We start from the raw sequence: 24,865 nt of genomic DNA, 5'->3' as shown, positions 1-24,865 counted from the left end.
GTTAACCTTTAATTAAAATGTGTGACAATAATTTACATAAATCTTTCTTATTTGAAATCACATTCCAAAGTCTTATCTGGATAATATGTAAGAGCTCATATATAGAGAGCAAAACCGGACTGGTTTATTTTTTTCCCCAAAAAAATTGGTCTAGACAGCTACTATAAATGTTACAGTCTCTAATGTGAATAAAATCAAGATACATTAAACCATGTTAAATATTAATCATGATATCCCATCCCTCACATTTTCTTTTTTTCTGAGACAGGGTCCTGATCTGTTGCCCAGGCTGAAACGCAGTGGTGTGGTCACAGCTCACTGCAGCCTTGACCTGAAAATAGCCAACACTATTATTTCATAATATGGAAATCATAATGCTGTTTTCAAAATGTAGCTTTACTTACTTTATGCAGCCTATTAGATATAATCCAGCTAAACTACCTACTAAAGCAGATGATTTCAGAAAAGTACAACTAATAACTGAATTATAAGCAAAACAATAAAATTTTCTCATTTTATATTCCTAAAGTAAGTGCAACAATGAAAATTTTTATCATTCACATTTATTATTTATATATTTACTCATAGAAAACAGCAATTTTATCAGCTGCAACATAGAGTTTTGGGGGCTGAAGGATTGGAGGTTAAGTTCAATGTGCAGTAAGTGAAGAATGTCTATGTAAGGAAACGCACTGTTATCCATGAATAACTCTTGGCCTGATAGCTCTTGAAATCAGGATTAGAAGTCAAACATGGATATGTGTTTTGGGCTACAAGTACAAAAATGGTCAGTAAGAGCAACAATTGTTCTTTCTAAAATAAATGAGCCATTAGCTAATGAAAACTGAAAGCATACTATGTTTTTAGTCTTCAAACTATTAAATTTCTTCACATAAATGGCTAAAGGTTTCCAAAGATACGCATCATATGAATATGCAATAACTATTTATTTCATGAGAATATAGTTTCTATTTAGAAGACAGTAGAACATTCTGACCCCACCACCAAGTAAACCAATTTAGAAACACTTAAGAGATTCACTGACTGATCTTGACAGGAGTTTATCATGATGCGAACCTTAATTAATATCTTTCATGAGCACCTGCTATTCTTCCTGTAAGTTACTACAATAGTAAGACTATGCCTTTCCCATATCTTCAGTGAGGTTTTCTGGTTACAGTGAAAAAAAAAAATTCTATGTAACAAAAGATGATTCTATATATCTATATCTATATCTATATCTATATCTCTCTTATTAATTTCTATATATATATAATTTCACATTTATTCTGTTTATATATAAAATGTCAGACAGTTCATTTAAAAAAAAGCTACCCAGCAAGCAAAAGCAATGCACACATATAATGGCCCTATTCAGTTTTCATCAGAGAAACAAAACCAAACAAAATCTGGAAATACTTTTCATATTAAAATACTGACAAAAGAAATAAACTAAGCTTGAAATGAAGACAACTGGAGATATGTGAGAATAGGATCTGTTGAGCACAGACATTTTCCTGTTGTATCCAGTTCTTAAGCAGCACCAGAAGCTTTTCACTTAATTTAAAATCATAGCATTTCCTTATCACACACTGTTATTAATGAATGGAGACCTAGATATTTTTTAAAGCATTTACCAGTCAAATGTTCTTTTCAAGAAATCAGTGTACAATTTCATAACAACAAGGCAAGTTCTTCTCTGTCTCTTGCTCTCACACACACCTTTAAGCAACTTTCCATATTAATAAAATATATTATGAAGTTCTCTTTTTATCAAAGAAGGGACTATAATAATGACATTAAATACCACAGTTTGGTTCTTCTGTTGGATCACTCTAAAATGGTAATATAGGTTTATCAAGGTAAAAGCAAAACAAAATAACAACAACCAAAAAATCCTTCATTATAAAATCTCTGGCTGAAACTGCCTTCAGGACAACCTACTTTAATTCCACACTCTTAAATGAAGAAATAAAAGCAGCAAAACTGAAAAAAAAACCAATGTTGCAAAGTTCTCCTTTGACAGCCCTGTCTGAGAAGTACGGGTATATTTCTTGTGTTACATGAAAAAGAGGGCATCCACCTGCTATGCCTCGTTTGTGTGGATAAAAATCTGAGGGGTTAGTAACACCACACAGCAGATCAGCTCCATCTCTTCATAGCTAGGTGTGGTCTCTGCCTCAGTAGGGCTTCTCTCTTGACCAGCATATGGAGAATTCTTTCTTCCTAAAATTGTTAAATGCCACTTTGCTGTGGGCTTATTAAACAATGTGACCTTCCTGTAAAAGCCATGCATCTGGTTACAGTGAGTTACAGTGTCTACAGTGAAAATATTTTCACCATTAAAAAAACCAGAGGGTGGTAACATGCAACCCCTTTGGTAACATAGCTTCATTAACAAAAATCCAATCTATGAAGAAATTTTCCCTTACAAAAACCTCTTCAACAGCTTTATCTAATTTCCTCATTCTCAATAAAAAATGGAGAATAATTTGTCATTGGCTTCTATATGACAACATGAACACTTTAAAAGTACTATTAAAGCATTTGTGGACAATTTGATTTTCAATAGAGTGACATCATAGAGGTTGTTTTTAGATCATTTGATAAACACCATAATAAGAATTTCTGCTCACACTGCCTGTCTTCCTTAGCCACATGCTACTTGGCATTTTAGTTTACCTAATACTCATATAATGATGCCTGGGTTAAACAAAGCCTTCACCTAGACCAGAGAAAATTTATTACAGTATAATTAGGCATATGTTCCGCTCTTTGTCTCTGGTTTCAGCATGGCTTAAAAATCCTCTGCTCAGTGTAATTCTATGTCCATTTGAAAATAAAAAGAAATCTTCAGAGAGACTTGTACTGGAGATGTATTCATTTGTGGGGACAAAATGAATTGCGGCAGCAACAGAGTGTCCAGAAATAAACAGTAAGCAGGGTCTGAGGTAAGGCATTTTTTTCAGAATGGTCTAGATCAAGGGTGTCCAGTCTTTTGGCTTCCCTGGGCCACAATGGAAGAAGAATTGTCTTAGGCCACCCATAAAATATACTAACAGCAATGGCAGCTGATGAGCTTTAAAATTTTTTCATAATGTTATTTAAGAAAGTTTATGAATTTGTGTTGGGCCACATTCAAAGCCATCCTGGGCCACAGGTGGCTCATGGCCATGGGTTGGACTAGCTTGGCCTAGATAGAGGTCAGGAGGGTACAGATTTAGCTAGGACTCATTAAAGCATCAAGTTTCTTTGATCTTCATTGAAATTAAGTCAATTCAGTATGATGATAATGGTTATTTCATGATGATCAGAAGACCTGATTGGCTGTTAATCACATAATAAGAATCTCTGGGATGCATTCCTTGTATACAGTCAGTTATATATGTCTTTGATAAATAATAATGTGGAAATGTTAATATTACTTAATGTGGTTTAGATTTGAAGATAATCTTGAGCTAGGAGTCTTCAGATAGGAGGTAGGGATAGAGGGAACACCAAAGGAGCTTCTTTCTTCCTGCCTAGAGACAAACAGAATCACTCTGCTATTCATTCCACCCATTTATAACAGTGTGCACAGAATTTAACTGCAATCACAGAAAGGTGGAAGCAGAAAATGGTACTCTCACTTAACCAAGAGATTAGAAAACACTTCATTCTTCAGACATGTTAGTTCAATGACTATTATTTGGAAGTGGAAAAACTTATGTACAACAGAACTTACACACAATCAAAATAGTTCTAAAACATCAAGCTAACTAACACAAAGATAACACCAATCTACTTTTAAAATCTCAGAGTAGTTTTCACTGAGTGAGTTAGGACATTTGCTTTAGAACAGCATTTGCTTTAATTATTATGTTTGAGTTGGTATGAACATGAATGAATGAATTTTGTCCTTGTCCTTACAAGGAAACCTCAAGTAACTGTTAGTAGCTATTTCTTAAACTGTAGAAAGAAAAACAGAATCAGAAAAACAGAAGTCTAGCAAACCTGTTTAAAGTCCTGTATTACGGGCCCAGTGAGTATAAGGCACCCCCTGCTGAGTAATTGGGTAATAGCTATTATTCTCAGTTCTGCTCACAAGGCAGTTTATTTTGTATTAAGAAAAACTATTATAGGATTTTATCTGTGACATTAGGTTAAACGAAGGCTACCAGATAGATTAATGCCAAATTAGATTATATTTCAAAGTCAATAACAAAAACAGACTCAGTCATTCACTTCTTTCCTGTGTCACTTTTAGAAAATAAAACTAGCTTTTCACTCAAAAAAAAAAATCATTCCATTTAAAAAGTTAAAAAAAAACTTACTAAAAATTATGTTAAAACTAATATTTAGCAAAAGTGTAAGGCCCAACAAAAACTAAATTAAGTACTGAATTGTAAACAAGTCAATTTACTACTTTAACCAAGAAAGATATAACCACTAAAGCAATGAAATATCTGGCTCCATCTCAGTAGCAGCTGTAGTGGTGATCATTGGAATCACCACCATCAACATCATCATTATCATCATCACCCTTAGAGTGTCACAGCCCCTACATAACATCAGTTTCTAAGACTGTTTTACATGTTTATCTCACATGTCTCATAGCACCCAGTTTTATAGAACATGTTCCCTAAGTGGGCGTTCCTGGTATTTTGGATTAAAATGCAATGGCTGGCTATTCAGGCTAAAGTAGGCTACAGCAAAGATGATTAGAAAATTCCCCAGAGAAAATACCAGATGTAAAACATGGGTGACAAAGTTTACACAAAACATTGCATCATTTTCATCAAAACAATCAGGTTCTGACACTACCTGTGTGACCTTGGACAAATCACTTAACCTCCTTAAGCCTTGGCTTCTTCATAATAAGATGGGGAATAATAACAGTATCTACCTCTCATGACTCTTAACAGGATTAAAGATAAATTAAAATAGTGCTTGACACATAGTAAGCCTACAATAAATGTTAATTACAGTAATTGCTATTTTTAAAGAATACACAGGCACACACACAGATAAATGGAGTTAGTGGTTGTGTGAGCTACCATAATCATATTCTTGTCCTTTTTTAACCTATGGCACTGAAATATACTAAACGCAGATTGTCTGCTTTAAAACTTCTTTTTTAAGTCACTGGGTTTCAAGACACTGGATGTAGGCCATGATATTCTTTATTGCTGAATTTCAATAAAATCAATCAACTCTTTCCAAATAATCAGAAAGCAAGCAAACACAGCATGCTAAATGGTTTATCTGAGGAGAAACTGCCACTCTATATTTCTTCACAATCAAATAAGACAATTTCTGCAGCTATTAATGGTAATGTTACTTATTTGGGCTTTTCAGTTTGCAAAACACTTTCAGTACAATGGTGATAAAGTTCCTTCTATCTCTTGCTTTTTCTTCCTTTCACTTCTCCCCCTGAAGAGCCAGGTTTTTCATTGTACTTGGGAACACCAAGGGGGAGGCACCCACAAGTGGCAGCACCAATATTATTACTTTTGTCCACTGTTTTACATAGAAGCAGCACAGATAAATGAAGGTCTTTTTTCCACACAAATGCACAGGAAACCGAGAGAAATCATTATGTCTCACAAAGACACTTAATGTGGTTAAATTCCCTTAGTATAAACACTGCTTGATTACTGTCATTTAATCTTTAAGATGCTGACAGGGATCTATAGAAAATTCCAAACTTTCCTGATAAAGGAAGAGTTGCTCCCAAGATCTCTCCCTGTCTTGGATGCAGCAATTGCTACAGAACCATGTTTTTCTAATATAAGATTCTCTCACATGAAATCTTTGTTTTGCCAATCAGAAATACAAAAATTTGACAGAGCAATGAAGGAGGTCAAGTCAGCAGAAGGACCTTTCCTTCACCTTCAAGAATCAGGAAATAAATATGGAATCACAGATTTGTGAACCTTGACGGAACTGGGCTTCAAAGGCATTTAATAAACCGCACATAACCATAACAGTAATAACAATACAAAGAAAAAGAAGGCATTTTTCAAGATTCAGTCACCTAAATAATGTTATTAAAGATAAGCAAATGAAAGAGTATATCAAATATAACTGCATAGAATTTGGAAGTCCATTTGATTCATGTTCATTTCTCAAGGAAAATAATTTATGGTTTTATAAATTGTTTTTATTTGGTCTTAGTTTATTCTTTATGCACTAATGGTGCAATATATCTTTGTCAGTAAAACACACCTCATAAATATAACAGGAGCTGTGGAAAACTAAAGGTTTATATGAGCCCCATATAGAAAATTGCTTGTTATTTAGGACCCTTTGTTTCCAGAGATCAACCTATCTTTGTCCCCTATACAGATGTGACTTCTGTTCTCACTATAATAAATAAGGCCAAATCCAATGACACAGAAACGGGCCCACTATTTTTATCAAATGTTTGATTCATTAAGTGTCACTGAGCACTGTTGAGAGGCAGTTATTTCTTGGCACTGAGGAGCTTATATCATCCAATAAAAAAATAATTAACTTCTAATTCTCTGGGGCATGAACCCACGCTTTTTGTTTAATGAAACACAGATCATAACATGGAACTCCATATTGCCTTTAAAGATACGAGTTTTTAGAAGAAAAAAGTCTGTCGAAGAAATTAAATCAAGAAGGATGGGAAGACAATATAAAAAGAAAGGGGAGAAAAGATGATAATTCACCACTGAAGGAAATGCTGGGAGATAAACAACTGTGGTAGAGTTCAAACCATAGCTGCAGTCACCATGGATGGCAGCTGTGAATGACATCGGAAATGGGACGCTATGATGTCTGTTTCTGGCTTACCTGGAACATTGTCAAGCACTCTTTGACTCCCTTATTTTATCTCAGGCCTCATTCCACAAAGGCCCAAATCCCCAGTAAGCTTGTAACTGCCCACATGCCTGGGTGTTACCCCCATATAGGCTCATTCTGGCTCAAATATTATATGACTATCATTATTAGAAGGTTCTATGAAATAGGCAATCTCCTTTCTATACCAATTAGAAACTTCATTGACAATAAAAACTCTTGGTAAAAATGAAGAATTCCCTACCTTGAACACGTCAAGCTGCTGATTAATTGTCTCTGTTTCCATACCAACAGGACCCTGTGACTCTTCATGTTCTTCGGCTTTCTGGAGCAGAGCAGAAAACTCTTCCAGTTTGCTGTAAAATTCTTCAAGACGCGTAATTGTCCCTTCAACCTGCTCTTCTCTGGCTTGGGCTCGGTCCAGTAACTTGTTGCATTGTTTGCTTAATGCCTCCAAGTCCCTTTTGATTCCAACAAGGTCAGGAGAGGTTTCTTCTGTGGCCAACATCATCTTGCAGGTTTTATTGGCATTGTCGTTGCTTGCTATGAGGGCTTCTAGTTTCTTTAGAAAGGCTTTTATAGTTTCCTTTTGCTTTTCCAATGTTTCTGCATCTCTCCCCACTGGGGCCATGCTATCCAGTTCATCATCAAACTCTGCAAACTGAGAAAACATTTCTCGAATGGTATTCTGGAAATGCCCAATGCCCTGAAGTTTGGTTTCTAAGAATGAACACTTTTCATCAACCTGCTGACTTAGTTCACTGTGCTCTTGAGCTATGGTTTCCACTTGTAATAAAATATCAGAGGTTCCCTTTGAGTCTGAGGCCTCTACCACAAGGTCCTGTGCAAGTCTTTTAGCCAAATCTACCTGATGCTTCAAGGCCTGAAGTGACTTCTGCTGAGTTTGCAACATCGTCAGGTATTTGTTACTGTAAGCCTGGGGTCCCAGGGAATCATGGACATCTAGCTGCTCCTTTGCACACTGAAGCTGCCTTTTAGATTCTTTGGAAACTTCTTGAAATTCTTTCAACTTCTGAGCCATGTTCTCCAGGGACAATTTCTTACTGTGAAGTTGTTCAGTGACCATGTCTACCTTCTGGATCAGTGACTTATTCTCATCTGTAACAACTTCTTTATCTACCTCACAGACACTGAGCAAGCTATTGGCTGTGTTGTTCAGTAATTCTACCATACCAAAGCGTTGGTCCATTTCCTTCTGCAGAGACTTTAACTTGGCAATTGAATTCTCTCCTTCAGCAGGATCCAAGCAAAATTTTATTTCCTCCAGGTTGTTTTGGCATTTGTCTATCCATGGCCGGAGAGTCTCTACTTGCTCTTTATACTTAAGGGCTTTTTCCAATGAATCTTTTAACTTGTTTTCTCTTTCTTTCACCTGCTTATTAAATGTATCCCAATTGGTTTTAATCGTATTAAGCTGTGACTGTAAGGCTGCCTTCTCAGATCCTTGTGTTTTTAATAACAGATTTTCACCTTCTGCAATGGTTTTTTCATAAATATGAGACTGGGCAGTCAAAGTTTTACTGAAGTCTTTATGATCTTTAATTAATGATTCCAAGACATCTACTTTGGCGGATATTGGATGAGACTTGTTTTGCTCTTCTTTCTTTGTATCCAGCCAAGCTTGAAAATCTCTAGACATTTGCTGAAATTGATGAGAGCTTGCACAGGCTGACTGAAGGTGCTGGACATGATTCTCTAGAAATAAAATCACAAGATACGTTTATTTTACATCAAAATGTTAATTTAGTCTATGAAAAGCCAAAAGAAAAATCTCTGAATGAATATATAGAACCGTTGAAAAGCAAGGGCTTTTAGCAATGACTGTAAGAACTACAAGTGAACCTAAGTTACTGACAAAGGGGAAAAGCAGCAAGAGGTAGGCACAAGAAGAAAATAAGCAATCGAGAAAAGATGCAGGAGACAGATGAGAGGGGAAAACAAAAGAATAAGTAAAAATGCATCACGGGGCAGGGAGTGGTCATGCCACACACTGCCTGCTATGCTAGTGTCATCTCCATTCCAGTACGGAGAAGTGACAACAGCAAAAGTTCTCAGTTATGGTGATAAATAATCCATCTCTTATCAATATGACTTTTTCATATCTATGTCTTTTACATGTTGTGGAGGCAACATAACGTAGCACATGAAAACTACCTGGGTTTCTATCTTGGTTTAACCTCTTCAGAGCTGGAAGACCCCAGGCAAATGATTAAACCTCTAAGCCTAATTTCTACAACTGTAAATTAACAAATTAATAGTTGGTGTTGTACAGATCAAATTATAGTATATGTGGAGTTCATAGTTTAATACCTATAACATAAAAGTGTTCAGACCATTAAAAATAATGATATTAGCTGATATTTACTATTGCTAATATCATGTTAAATAAAGGGGCCGGGCGCGGTGGCTCAAGCCTGTAATCCAAGCACTTTGGGAGGCCGAGGCGGGTGGATCACGAGGTCAAGAGATCAAGACCATCCTGGTCAACACGGTGAAACCCCGTCTCTACTAAAAATACAAAAAAACTAGCTGGGCGTGGTGGCGCGTGCCTGTAATCCCAGCTACTCAGGAGGCTGAGGCAGGAGAATTGCCTGAACCCAGGAGGCGGAGGTTGTGGTGAGCCGAGATCGCGCCATTGCACTCCAGCCTGGGTAACAAGAGCGAAACTCCGTCTCAAAAAATATATATATATATAAAAAAATAAAGGAATAAGTCTGAAACCGTTGGGGTGATAAGTAAATTCAATCAATTGAAACACATAACTTGAGTATTTACTAGGTGCAAGAAACTAGAAACTTTTCAAATAGAACAAATTTAACAACAAAATGTACCTTTCTTCACAGGGCTCTCTGAATTCTGATAACTCACTGCTACCTCTGACAAATATCAACACATCTGCCACAGAATTACAGCCACAGTGAGAGAGGAAAACAGTGACAAATGCTTCTCTTTCACACATTTCTTTAGAAAAGATTTTTACGACAGAATAGACAAAGTAACAGCAGATGAGAAGATGATGCCAAGCCTTTTACTAACTCATGTCTTTTCTGGCAAAATAAGACTGACACACAGCAAAAAGCATTTGCATCTTTTAAAAACCAGTTTGGGATACCTGAGATTTTAAAAGGCCTTGAGGATGTCAATTTTGCCAACAGATTATGTGTGCAGAATGACCGTAACACTGCATGTGCCTATGAACACAAAACTGCCCTCTGCACTCCTGTGTTCATCCTCCTCTTCACTGATGTTCACAGTGGGGCAGAGTCTCTTTGGGGTCCTGGACTATTGGCAACATCTTGGAAATAGGCAATATATGACATCTATTTCTGACCAGGAAATACATGTATTAAAAGTAAACAAACCTGCTTTCTGTTCAATATCTTTAAATGATTTTAAGATGCTTTCTAGTTGCCTACTAAGTTCTGCTTTCAAGTATTCTTCTTTAACCAGTGCTGACAAATCCTCACAGAGTGTCTGGGCCACTTTTATCTGCTTCCTTTCCTGCTGTATTTCCTGCTTCATTTTTTGGGCTGATTCCAACTGTTGGTTCATAGCATCAGGGTGCGTGCTCACAGCCAGACTGCTGCTGAGTTTATTATCCAAGTCATTCAGTTTATCGGAAAGGCTTCTCAGCAGGCTTTGATACTGTGTGCTTTTAACAATGGCTTCGTCAATCCAGTCACATCTGTCACTCAATTGCCCTGTTAGGTTATCCCATTTTTGGGTCACAGCTGCCAGTTGCTCTTTCACAATCCCATGTAAAGAAGGGTCTTCTCCAGGTCTGCTCAGAATGCCCTGACCAGCTGCTGTGAGCTGTTCATATTGAGGTTTCCGAGTGGCAAATTCTTGCAGCAGAATCTAAGGTAACAAGGGTAAATAAGCACAAAATATTATAAAATTGATGGTAGAAAACATAGATTTAGTGTCCAAACAGGCAGAAATGTTAATTATTTCTCTAGTTTTTGTTTTGTAGTTATCACTTTCCTACTTTTTACTTAAAGGGCAGTACAATTATCTTCAATCCAAAGAGCTATGGCGCTTTGCAGAGATACCCTGTCTAAACTAATCCTATCCTCCTAAAGGGAAAATCTGGACAAAATGAACAAAACTTTTTGTGTAAATTTTCATATAAAAAAAGAAACACAGCTGTTGAACAAGTTCATACCGCACTTACACCAAATTTATTTTTACCGTCTCATCTTTTTGTCGTTGTAGGATTTTTGGAATACCCTATAAAATTTTACATGAAAGAAAATGCACAGCAGTAAAGGTGTTAGAACATATTAACTCATGATGCATTGATTTGCAAAAGTTTTTGTAACATAAGATTTATTTTACAGACTTTATTATAAAGGTTTTAGCCAACAAATCATGCTGCTCAGAATGCATAGGCTCAACCTGACTCATAAAATGAACGATCCAAAAATTTCATTCTTTTAGTATCATATTTTCTTTATATTTTATCTATCTATCTCTGGAAGACTACCAAGACTAGAGACAATCATTTCTCCCCAGATATTTACTTTCATCTTTTGTTTTTATTGTCTTTGGATTATGAACAGATATGAACACAAACATCTGACTTTTACAAAAATGTATTTGAATTTACAGCTTATAAAACAGCCTCACTGCTCTAAAGGCAGTACTCACACCTAAAAAAAAACACTAACTGAAACCACCACAGAGCTTCTGCTATTACACCTGACTATAAAAGCATTAAACATTAAAAAATAAAAGGATTTTTCCCCCCTTGTGGGTTTATTTGCTTTGTAACTAGTCTAACACACTGGGTTTCAGGGTTCCCTCTCTGCTTTCCTTATTCCTTGTCCTTTTCATGTTCTCTCTCTCCCCTCATCAGGACTCAACTGCATGAATTTTACAAGTTTCATTATCTGCCATCACAATCAAAATAAATAAAACCTCAAAGGAGTAATTTCTAACAGTAAAAACTATATACTAGTTTCTCATAAAGATATTACTTAATTGCATTAATACTTCAAAGAAGGCCCTTTTAACAGGATCTGTACCACCCACAATATGACTCAATAATCAGGAAACTTGGCCCATTCATGGGCTTCAAGGAGGCCTCTGGGATGCCTCATAGCTTTAGTTCTCTGGGGCATTCCCACTAACATCAGGGCAGTGTCTCACAGGCATCTGAAACATTACATATATGGTTCAAAGTAGTTACATAAAATACATATGGACCAACACTAATATATTCATAATGCAAACATTGGTCTCAGTAAGTCGAATTGCTGCGCACAAGAGATAGGTTATTAGGTAATACTCACCTGTACCTGCTGCCTTTGTGTGTTTAGCATATTTGGGTCAATTGACAAGGGCCCAAGAACACTGACCATAAGTTCTTTTTCCACAAGCCACTGTTTCAATTGAGCCTCTACAGTCTGGAATTGGGTTAGATTGTTGGAGGATTCTTCCAGTTTTTGTTGTCTATCAATTGTTAGTTGATTGAGTTCTTGCCACTTAGAATCTAAAGGAAAAAAAATAAAACTCGTGTTTGATTTTTTTGCATTTAACATAACTATATCTATGAGGACTGTATGACATGATTCAAAAATGATATCTAATGGCTATAATTCCATTTTTATGACTCTTGTTACATAGTTAATTAAAGGTCTAACCTAAGATTTTATGGGCTGATAGTTGTATGTCAACTGAAGTATAGAGAAAAAAATTCTTGAATCTGATTTTAGAGAATATCATAGAATATGGAATATTCATTAAAGCAGACAGGATTCTGAGATCTCTCATTCCTTCTATAAGTCCTATAGAGTGTGTTTATTAAACTATAACTGACGTACTAGAACAATGAACAATAATCCTTTTCATATCAACTCTTCACTTACCCTTTCCAGGCAAATTGCTTCCAAATTTGTATATCTATCCCCAGTTATTCTTTCCCATTCAAATTACACATTAACAACCAGCTTGCTGGAAAGTTCCAGTAGGAAGTCTCAACAATTAAACTCAACATTAAAAAAATAAAACTCATTATATTCCTCTCAAAACTGGTGGAGTTTTACGACTTTTAGATTTTTTTCAAAGTTTATCTTCTCTCCCATGTCATAAAGGTGCAATAATTCAGAAAATTCTTTTATGAGCTTCCTAACTCTCTTATATCCTTGATCATAAAACCTTAAAGCCCTCCTTTACATTCTCAATGCCATAACTCCATTTTGGCCTTCATCATGTGTTATTTTAAATTATTTTTAATTTTTAAATTGATATCTAATAGATGTACATATTTTCAGAGGGCATGTGGTAATTTAACACAGTCCATCCAGGTGATGAGCTAACATCATCACGGTCTACCTAGACCAGTAGTTGTCACACTTGAGGTATGTAAGAATCACCTGGAGGCATCTTTAATACAGATTTCTGGGCTCTACCCTGAGTTTTTTATTCAATAGGTCTGGAATAGTATCTGAAATTCTGCATTTCTAAAAAAAGTTCCCAGGTGATTCTGCTGCTGCTGATCCCAGGAGCACACTTAGAGAACTACTGACCTAGATTAGCAGTCTTCTAACTGGTATCTCTGCTATTAGTGTTTCTCAGCTGCAATCCACTTGTTTCTAAAACAATTTCCCTAAAAAATGTCACTTTTAAAACTGTCACTTCCCTGCTCAAATGCTTTAATAACTAACTCCTCATCACCTAGACGATAAAATCTGAAGACCTTTCCCTGACATTCGAAATCTCCCACAATCTTTGAGGGTTTGTACTCTGAGATGAATTCTCTAATCAAGCCCTGTTGATTTCACCCTTATAGTCCAAAGAGACTTTTGCTCACACACGGCCCGTGCCTGAGATGCTATACCTCTTCTCCATATACCACAACCCTGTCCTTCCTTTACATTCCACTGGATTTACCCTCTGCTAGGAAGCCTTTTCTGCCCCCTCCATCCTCATGACAGTAAGCTCCCTGCAGTTAAGAGTTACTGATCAGAGCACTTCTTCCAGCACTTCAACACAGTCACTCAGTAAATATTCACTGATGGTACGATCGGTTGATTTGAGTTTTCATTTAACATGACACACTAAAGGGACAACTTCAGTAGAACACGATCAATGAAACCTTATCTAATAACATCATTCTATATGACATTTTCCGGTCAAACGCAATCTGACAACAAAATAATGCCATTAAAGCGACAAACCAGGAGGAAAAAATGTAAAAAATCAAGAAGCTTTTTTGAACTACATATTCCTAATTCCCACTCCTATACTAAAATATCTTGCTAATACTCTCCCTAGGCAATTCTGATACCCTAGAGGAGAGTCACTGAATTAGGGGCAAATTAATTACAACTTGATAGGAATCTCTATAGTTGGATTAAACGTATCTTAGAACATGAAGATACCTTAGGGTAACCTTTTTCAAACTAAAATGTAGTTTTCTACATTTATCACAGCACACCTGACACTAAAGAAGGACAGCATTTAGATAAATGTAATGAAACAACTGAAAGTAAAATAATTATTATAATCATAGTCTATACTTATAGAGCACTTAATGTATGCCAGGTACTATTTGTTTGAGCCATTTACATTAACTTACTGAATTCTTCAAATGAAAACTATGAAGTAGGGGAAATTATTACCATTCTCTTATGCTCATTTTCTCTTTTTTTCTACCCCCTTTACCCTAATTTTCTACATCACTGTAGTAATAAAAATTGGTAAGATAATAGGGCTTGTAAGGAAAATTCAGTACCTATGAGGAGCAGTTTATACTGCTGTTTATACAGGGATAGGATGTGGGTAGGAGGATAACTTTGGATTAAAAAGTTGATTGGGGAAGAGAAGTGCATAAAGTATGGAGCAGGAGGGGTCACAGAAGTAACTCCATGAAGAAGAAGGGATCATACCTTTCCCAGATGAATGAAAGGAATATTTAAAATATAATACAGCTTAAAAATACATAAAGCACAAAGCACCAGAAAGCTAGTAAAAAGTAAAGAAACATTAATGAAAACAGGTACTCAATGCACAGCACTTCATTAACTAGTATCTACCTTCTTCATAAAAATAAATTTAGTTACTGTGTTTACCATAAAAAACCTAAGATATGCCAATTTCCTGCATAATATAACTTGAAATGACACTTTATGCAAAAAAATAGATTCTGAAACATTAAAGCAAATCTAAGAATAAGTGACTCTGCCTAATGTTTTCTGATAAAGATTACGATAAAAATGAAAAATGATTGTACTTTTCTTTATAGGTGTTCATCTAAGTAATGCAACATACCTATTTCTGTCAACATCTGTTTCCACCTGGGGGCCTCAGGAGTATCTGGGTTCTCTTCCAACAGCTCTGACAATTTGTCTTTCAACTCCTGCACTTTGTTTACATTCTGCTTCAGTTCTGCCTCAAACAACTAAAAAGGAAAAAATAATAATAAACTACGTGAACAGCAAAAGACAAAAATGCCATAACAATAGAGGATTTTTTTTTTCTCTAGAATGAACAAAAGAGGACAAAAATCTACTGTTAAATGCTGTGGTGGGTGAGGGCCTGGATTTTGTAATTAATTATTTTCCTTTTCTCTTCTTAGCTAGTGTTCAACTGTGTGATAAAGGAATCCCCACAGAGAAACACTGTGACTACGGAGATAATGACTCTTGTCCCCATTAGTAAAAAAGAATTTCATATTCTCAAACAAGCCACTTTGGAAAAAAGCAAGATGACATCAGTTAAACTGTAATTAATAAGAAAATCAGTCTTAATAAAGGCTGCCAGAAGTGGAGAATATACCAGTGAATAAGCACCTTTTTTGGGCAACACATAGAATTCAAATATAGGTTGGTAATTTATAGAAATTTTGCCATCACTGCCACCATATAAAGCCATTTTCCCAACCTTGGCAGCTATAAAAAGAAATACCATCTATTAAAGAAAAGAAAAGCATTAGCTTTTTATAATACAGAGAACAGATCCCTCATACATTTAGCCCTTAAATAAATCTTTTCCAATAGTTGACTGGTTAACATCCCAAGCTTAAACTCATTCAAATGTGGCAAAGTTACTTACACCCAACAGTTTGCTAATCTAATAAAGTGGCTGTGCCAAAATAAATTTTTTTAAGTAACTATTATCATCAATCTCTACAGAAAGGCACATGAACCAAAATGTCAAATTAGGTGCTGAAGGTTATAGAGCTAGAAAACAGAACAGAGCTTCTGACTATCAAACTCCATTCCAAATGCTAATCCATTCTCTTTGATGTCTTCCATTGGTGCACCCACAGAATGTACCTTATTCTGCTCAACTTGAGTCTTCACAGCTTCAGTATCTGTAGGTGCAGGAGTCTGATGCCATTTTGTGGCAGTTTTGTTCATTTTCTGTAACCACTGCATCATTGCACTTGATTCTTCCTGAGCCTTTTGCAATTTGGAGAGCTTACTGTTGAGTTCCGCTATTTTGTCCTTGAGTAAGAGGCCAAGATCTTCATAACCATGACTTACGTCAGTCATGTCCTTTTTAATGGATGTTAAACCTAGGAATAAGAAAAACATCAATAGTGACACGTTTTCAGGACATTTGGAGCAGAGGTCTAGAATTAAAAAGTTTGTTTTAAACCGTATTTTGTCACTTCTCCTTTGTCACTATTAAGCCTAGTATGATAAAGTCATAAACTTTTTAGAACTAAAAGGCTGGATCACCTTACAATGCTATTTAATCACAAACAATTCAAGAATATTGCATAATACCAGTGTAATAAAAAACACAAACCAAAAAATGTTACTTAGCAATATCTCAAGCATCAAACTCAATGAATTAGGTTAAATAATGTTACAGCAAGTGACAAAATAACTCATTAACCAGAAAGAAAAGAAAAAACCAAGTGTCAAACTCAAAAACTTGGTTTTACTAATTTCAAATAAACAAAACTATATAAAACGTTATATAAATATAATATTCATGGAGATTGTGACTATTAGGTCAAATACCACTGTAATTCAGGTTTGAAATTTCAATATAACTACTATTTGCAGCTAAGATTTTCTCTCATTAAAAAAACATACCAAATTACATTAATCAATAACAAATTAAAATTATTATTCACCTTTATTTGCCCAAAATTCCTCAGTATTTGTGGCTGTTCCTTCACCATTTAATATTGCTCCACCTGCAAAAATATTAACACTAAAATAATTAGAGGTTCATTGTATTTTTATACATTAATAGTAGATGGCATTAAAGCAAACCCATAAACAGTAATCATTTTAAACTGTTATTGCTATTTGGAAACGTAAAATACTAACTCCATTTTAAAATCAAATGAAGGTCCAAAATTTAAATATCAAACAATATCCTCTGTTCTATGTAAAATTTATTCTTAAAGTACCATGATTGTCTTCAACTCTACCATTTCAGTATGTTTATATCATATAAATATTCATATAAATTTTTATGAAGTTGCTTTGTTTTTTATAATAAATTCCTTTTATTCTAGGAAGACTTATATTTAGTAAATTATATTTTAAAGGAATAAGTGGAGCCTCAGTGGTTCTTTAAAAAAAATTTTTTTAAATATTTATTTATTTTATTATAGTTTAAGTTCTGCGATAAATGTGCATAATGTGCAAGTGTGTTACATAGGTATGTATATGCCATGGGAGTTTGCTGTACCCATCAACCCATTATCTACATTGGTTATTTCTTCCAATGTTATCCCTTCCCTACCCACCCCCATTCAAAAAGGTCCTGGTGTGTGATATTCCTTCCCTGTGTCCACATGTCCTCATTGTTCAACTCCCAGTTATAAGTGAGAACATTTGGTGTTTGGTTTTCTGTTCTTGTGTTAGTTTGCTGAGAATGATGGTTCCTTCATCCATATCCCTGCAAAGGACAGGAAACTCATCCTTTTTTATGGCTGCATAGTATTCCATGGTGTATATGTCCCACACTTCCTTTATCCAGTCTATCATTGATGGCCATTTGAGTTGGTTCCAAGTCTTTACTATCGTGAATAGTGCCACAATAAACATATGTGTGCATGTGTCTTTATAGCAGAATGATTGTAATCCTTTGAGTATATACCCAGCAATGGGATTGCTGGGTGAAATGGTATTTCTGGTGCTAGATCCTTGAGGAATCGCCACACTGTCTTCCACAATGGTTGAATTAATTTACATTTCCATCAACAGTGTAAGAGTGTTCCTATTCCTTCACATCCTCACCAGCATCTGTTGTTTTCTGACTTTTTAATGAGACAATTCTAACTGGTGTGAGATTGCAACTCATTGTGGTTTTGATTTGCATTTCTCTAACGACCAGTGATGATGAGCTTTTTTTCATGTTTGTAAGCCACACAAATGTCTTCTTTTGAGAAGTGTCTATCCATATCCTTTGCCCACTTCTTAATGTTTTTTTTTTCTTATAAATTTGTTTAAGCTCCTTGAAGATTCTGGATATTAGCCCTTTGTAAGATGGATGATTGCAAAATTTTTCTCCCATTCTGTGGGATTCCTGCTCATTCTGATGAATTTCTTTTGCTGTGCAGAAGCTCTTTAGTTTAGTGAGATCCCATTTGTCAATTTTGCTTTTTGTTGTCATTGCTTTTGGCTGTTAGTCATGAAGTCTTTGCCTATGCCTATGTCCTGGATGGCACGGCCTAGGTTTTCTTTCAGGGTTTTTATGGTTTTAGGTCTTATGTTTAAGTCTTTAATCCAGCTTGACTTAATTTTTGTCTAAGGTGAAAGGAAGAGGTCCAGTTTCAGTTTTCTGTATATGGCTAGCCAGTTTTCCCAACACCATTTATTGAATAGGGAATCCTTTCCCCATTGTTTATTTTTTTCAAGTTTGTCAAAGATCAGATGGTTGTAGATGTACAGCATTATTTCTGAGGCCTATGTTCTGTTCCATTGGTCTGTCTATATATCTGTTTTGGTACCATTACCATGCTGTTTGGGATACTGTAGCCTTGTAGTATAGTTTGAAGTCAGATAGCATGATGCCTCCAGCTTTGTTCTTTTTGCTTAGGGTTGTCTTGGCTATACAGGTTCTTTTTTGGTTCCATATGAAATTTAAAGTAGTGTTTTTCTAATTCTATGAAGAAAGGCAGTGGTAGCTTGATGGGGATAGCATGAAATCTATAAATTACTTTGGGCAGTGTGGCCATTTTCATGATACTGATTCTTTCTATCCATGAGCATGGAATGTTTTTCCATTTGTTTGTGTCCTCTCTTACTTCCTTGAGCAGTGGTTTGTAGTTCTCCTTGAAGAGGTCCTTTACATCCCTTGTTAGTTGTATTCCTAGGTATTTTATTCTCTTTGTAGCAGTTGTGAGTGAGAGTTCACTCGTGATTTGGCTCTCTGTCTGTTATTGGTGTACAGGAATGCTTGATATTTTTGCACATTGATTTTGTATCCTGAAAATTTGCTGGAGTTGCTTATCAGATTAAGGAGACTTTGGGCTGAGATGATGGGGTCTTCTAAATATACAATTAAGTCATCTGCAAACAATGACAATCTGACTTCCTCTCTTCCTATTTGAATACCCTTTATTTCTTTTTCTTGCCTGAGTGTCCCTGCCAAATTTCCAATACTATATTTAATAGGGGTGGTGAGAGAGGGCATCCTTAGCTTGTGCCGGTTTTCAAAGAAAATGCTTCCAGCTTTTGCCCATTCAGTATGATATTGGCTGTTCGTTTTTCATAAATAGCCCTTGTTATTTTAACATTATGTTCTAGCAATACTTAGTTTATTGAGAGTTTTTAGCATGAAGGGGTGTTGGATTTTATCAAAGACCTTTTCTGCATCTATTGAGATAATCATGGTTTTTGTCATTGGTTCTGTTTATATGATGGACTACATTTATTGATTTGTATATGTTGAACTAGCCTTGCATCCCAAAAATGAAGCCAACTTGATCGTGGTAGATAAGCTTTTTCATGTGCTGCTAGATTCAATTTGCCAATATTTTCTTGAAGATGTCTGCATAGATGCTCATCAGGGATATTGGCCCCAAATTTTCTTTTTTTGTGTGTGTCTCTGCCAGGTTTTGGTATAAGGACAATGCTGGCCTCAAAATATGAGTTAAGGAGAAGTCTTTTTCTGTTGTTTGGAATAGTTTCAGAAAGAATTGTACCAGCTCCTCTTTGTATCTGTGGTAGTATTTGGCTATGAATACATCTGGTCCTGGGCTTTTTTTGGTTGGTAGGCTAATAATTACTGCCTCAACTTCAGAACTTTTTATTGGTCTATTCAGAGATTCAACTTCTTCCTGGTTTAGTCTTGGGAGAGTGCATGTGTCCAGGAATTTATCCATTTCTTCTACATTTTCTAGTTTATTTGAGTACAGGTGTCTATAGTACTCTCTGATGGTAGTTTGCATTTCTGTGGCATCAGTGGTGATATCCCTTTTGTCATTTTTTATTGTGTCTATTTGATTCTTCTCTATTTTCTTCTTTATTAGTCTGGCTAGCAGTCTACCTATTCTGTTAATCTTTTCAAAAAACCAGCTCCTGGATTTTTTTCTTTCTTGAGACAGAGTCTAACTCTGTTGCCCAGACTGGAGTGCAGTGGCATGATCTTGACTCACTGTAACCTCCCCCTACTGGGTTCAAGCAATTCTTCTGCCTCAGCCTTCTAAGTAGCTGGGATTACAGGCATGCACCACCATGCCCAGCTAATTTTTGTATTTTTAGTAGAGACAAGGTTTCACTATGTTGTTCAGGCTGGTCTTGAAGTCCTGATCTCATAATCCCCACCCACCTCAGACTACCAAATTGTTGGGATTACAGGCATAAGCCACCACACCCAGCCAATTCATTGATTTTTTTTGAAGGGCTTAAAAATGTGTCTATCTCCTTTAGTTCTGCTCTGATCTTAGTTATTTTTTGCCTTCTGCTAGCTTTTCAATTTGTTTGCCCTTGTTTCTCAAGTAGTTATTTTAATTGTGATGTTAGGGTGTCAATTTTAGATCTTTCTCACTTTCTCCTGTGGGCATTTAGTGCTACCAATTTCCCTCTAAACACTGCTTTAGCTGTGTCCCAGAGATTCCAGTATGTTGTGTCTTTGTTCTTACTGGTTTCAAAGAACTTACTCATTTCTGGATTAATTTCGTTATTTGCCCAGTATTCATTCAGGAGCAGGTTGTTCAGTTCCCATGTAGCTGTGTGGTTTTCAGTGAGTTTCTTAATCCTGAGTTCTAATTTGATTGCACTGTGGTCTGAGAGACTGTTATGATTTCCATCTTTTGCATTTGCTGAGGAGTGTTTGTTTTACCTCCAATTATGTGGTCAACTGTAGAATAAGTGTGATGTGGTGCTGAGAAGAATGTCTATTCTGTTGATTTGGGGTGGACAACTCTGTGGATGTCTATTAGGTCCACTTGGTCCAGAGCTGAGTTCAAGTCCTGAATATTCTTGTTAATTTTCTGTCTCATTAATTTGTCTAATACTGACAGTGGGGTGTTAAAATCTCCCACTATTATTGTGTGGGAGTCCATATTGGGTGCATATATATTTAGGATAATTAGCCCTTCTTGTTGCATTGATCCCTTTACCATTATATAATGCCCTTGTCTTTTTCATCTTTATTGGTTTAAAGTCTGTTTTATCAGAGACTAGGTTTGCAACCCCTGCTTTTTTTTTTTCTTTTTCTTTCCATTTGCTTGATAAATATTCCTCCATCCCTTTATTTTGAGCCTATGCATGTCTTTACACATGAAATGGGTCTCCTGAATACAGCACACCAATGGGTCTTGACTCTTTATCCAATTTGCCAGTCTATTTCTTTTAATTGGGGCATTTAGCCTGTTTATATTTAAGGTTAATATTGTTATGTGTGAATCTGATCCTGTCATTATAATGCTAGCTGGTTATTTTGCCCATTAGTTGATGCAGTTTCTTCATAGTGTCAATGGTCTTTACTGTTTGGTATGTTTTTGCAGTGGCTAGTACCAGTTTTTCCTTTCCATATTTACTGTTTTCTTAAGAAGCTCTTGTAAGGCAGGCCTGGTGGTGACAAAATTTCTCAGATTTGCTTGCATGTAAAGGATTTTATTTCTCTTTTGCTTATGAAGCTTAGTTTGGATGGATACGAAATTCTGTGTTGAAAATTCCATTCTTTAAGAATGCTGAATATTGGCCCCACTCTCTTCTGGCTTGTAGGGTTTCTGCAGAGAGATCTGTTAAGTCTGATGGCCTTCCCTCTGTGCATAACCCAACCTTTCTCTCTGGCTGCCCTTAGCACTTTTTCCTTCATTTCGACCTTAGTGAATTGGACGGTTATGTGTCTTGGGGTTGCTAGTCTCGAGGAGTAACTTTGTGGTGTTTCATGCATTTCCTGAATTTGAATTTTGGCCTGTTTTGCTATGTCAGATAGGTTCTCCTGGTTAATATCCTGAAGAGTGTTTTCCAACTTGGTTCCATTCTCCCTGTCACTTTCAAGTACACCGATCAAATGTAGGTTTGGTCTTTTCACATAGTCTCATATTTCTTGGAGGCTTTGTTCATTCTTTTTATTATTTTTTTCTCTAATCTTGTCTTCATGCTTTATTTTAAGTTGATCTTCAATCTCTGATATCCTTTATTCTGCTTGATCGATTTGTTATTGATACTTGTGTACATTTCACGAAGTTCTCATGCTGTGTTTTTCAGCCCCATCAGGTCATTTATGTTCTTTTCTAAACTGATTATTCTAGTTAGCAATTTCTCTAACCTTTTTTTTAAGGTTCTTAGCTTCCTTGCATTGGGTTAGAACATACTCCTTTAGCTCGAAGGAGTTTGTTATTACCCACTCCCTGAGGCCTACTTCTGTCAATCCATCAAATTCATTCTCCATCCAGTTTTGTTCCCTTGCTGGCAAAGAGTTGTGATCCTTTGGAGGAGAAGATGCATTCTGGCTTCTGGAATTTTCAGTCTTTTTGCACTGGTTTTTCCTCATCTTCATGGACTATCTTCATCTTTGATGTTGCTAAACACTGGATGGGGTTTTTGTGTGTATGTTCTTTTTGTTGATTTTGATGCTATTTTCTTCTGTTTGTTAGTTTTCCTTCTAACAGTCAGGCCCCTCTGCTGCAGGTCTGCTGGAGTTTGCTGGAGGTCCACTCCAGACTGTGTTTGCCTGGATATCACCAGTGGAGGCTACAGAACAGTAGAGATTGCTGCCTGTTTCTTCCTCTAGAAGCTCTGTCCCAGAAGGGTACCTGCCAGATGCCAGCCAGAGCTCTCCTGTATGAGGTGTTTGTTGACCCGTGCTGGGATGTATCTCCCAGTCAGAGGCATGGGGGTCAGGGACCCACTTGAAAATGCAGTCTGTCCCCTTAGTAGAGCTTGAGCACTGTGCTGGGAGATCTGCTGCTCTCTTCAGAGCTGGCAGTCAGGAACATTTAAGTCTGCTGAAGCTGTGCCCACAGCCACCTCTTCCCCCAGGTGCTCTGTCCCAAGGAGATGAGAGTTTTATCTATAAGTTCCTGACTGGGGCTGCTCCCTTTCTTTCAGAGATACCCTGCACAGAGAGAATGAATCTCGAGAGGTAGTCTGGCTATAGCGGCTTTGCCAAGCTGCAGTGGACTCCGGCCAGTTTGAAGTTCCCTGGAGTTTTGTTTACATTGTGAGGGGAAAGCCGCCTACTCACGCCTCGGTAATGGTGAACACCCCTCTCCCCACCAAGCTCAAGCAACCCAGGTTGACTTCAGACTGCTGTGCTGGCAAGAATTTCAAGTGAGTGGATCTTAGCTTGCTGCGCTCTGTGGGGGTGGGATCCACTGGGCTAAATTTCTTGGCTCCCTGTTGTCAGCCCCATTTCTAGGGGAGTGAATGGTTCTGTCTTGCTGGTGTTTCATGTGTCACTGCAGTATGAAAAACTGTTCGTGCAGCTTGCTCAGTGTCTGCCCAAACAGCCGCCCAGTTTTGTGCTTCAAATCCAGGGCCCTGGTGGTATAGGCACCTGAGGGAATCTCCTGGTCTGGGTCTACGGGTTGCAAAGACTATGGGAAAAGCACAGTACCTGGGCCGGAATTCACCATTGCTCATGGCACAGCCCCTCCTGGCTTCCCTTGGCTAGGGCAGGGAGTTCCCCAACCCCTTGAGCTTCCCAGGTGAGGTGACACCCCACCCTGCTTCTGCTCACCCTCAGTGTGCTGCACCCACTGTCTAGCTGGTGAGATGAGCTGGGTACCTCAGTTAGAAACGCAGAAATCACCCTCCTTCTGCATTGATCTCACTGGGAGCTGCACACCAGAGCTGTTCCTGTTCAGCCATCTTGCCAGCCACTTCTCACTTTACTGTTATAATTATCTTAATGATAAAGGTCCTGAAGCACAAAAGGTGCTCAGTATATAAGAGTGTTGAAAAACGCATACAAGGCTGACAAAGGAGTGTCTTTCTTACTTAAGGATTGAAAATTGTCTGGTGCAGTTACACAGTGTTATCATGAGCTTAGTGGAGGCAGAATACTTTTTTTAAAGACATAAAAAAGAAGTTGAAAGTGAAAATGAAAACAAACAAATCAATTATTAAACCCATATTATTATGTCAACACTAAGAGAGAGCACAGTCATTAGCAGTACCTAGGTCTTGCTGTGTAACTTACCTGCATTAAACTCCAGCCCCATTAATTACTAGCCAGGTGGCTGGACAAATGAATCAGCCAAACTGATGGGAATAATAATATCTAACTGTGGGAACTAAATACCACTGTGGGAACCAAAGGTCCTTTGCTTAGGTTCATGACATAACAATCCAGCATTGGTACTTTTTTCATAATCAGAATATTAAAATATCAGTTACACTATTGGCTATGTATCTACAACATAAAGACATTTCTCAGATCAACCACTTACAAACAAGTCTAAACAGAAACATTAAAACATCTGAATCTTAAGTTCGTCCCTTTAAAAAAAATTAAACACAATGGCATTTCAGGTGGAAGTGCAAATATCCTGTAGATGCTCAGGACTAATTCCTACCATGCTTGGTAGTTACCAAGAGTCCAAGAAAAAAAAAAAAAAAAAAAGGGCAAAACAAAACAACAACAACAACAAAAGCCACTTGATATT

General features: G+C 36.8%; 1 protein-coding gene across 28 annotated transcripts in view; it reads right to left on the bottom strand.

Moving 5' to 3' along the window:
- The window catches only part of DST (dystonin), a 498,104-nt gene that overhangs the window by 91,006 nt on the left and 382,233 nt on the right, over positions 1-24,865 (bottom strand). For all 28 annotated transcript variants that reach the window (XM_074398159.1, XM_074398139.1, XM_074398145.1 and 25 more), the window contains 6 exons: positions 16,922-16,984; positions 16,110-16,351; positions 15,103-15,232; positions 12,123-12,322; positions 10,191-10,686; positions 7,052-8,523 (listed from right to left, as the gene is read on the bottom strand). In XM_074398159.1, the coding sequence (XP_074254260.1) occupies positions 7,052-8,523; positions 10,191-10,686; positions 12,123-12,322; positions 15,103-15,232; positions 16,110-16,351; positions 16,922-16,984 (2,603 nt within the window). The remainder of the gene's footprint in view (positions 1-7,051; positions 8,524-10,190; positions 10,687-12,122; positions 12,323-15,102; positions 15,233-16,109; positions 16,352-16,921; positions 16,985-24,865) is intronic.

The sequence above is a fragment of the Saimiri boliviensis genome, chromosome 4 (genome assembly GCF_048565385.1).
Source record: "Saimiri boliviensis isolate mSaiBol1 chromosome 4, mSaiBol1.pri, whole genome shotgun sequence".
Lineage (NCBI taxonomy): Eukaryota > Metazoa > Chordata > Mammalia > Primates > Cebidae > Saimiri > Saimiri boliviensis.
This window is presented reverse-complemented; position numbering and strand designations above follow the sequence as displayed.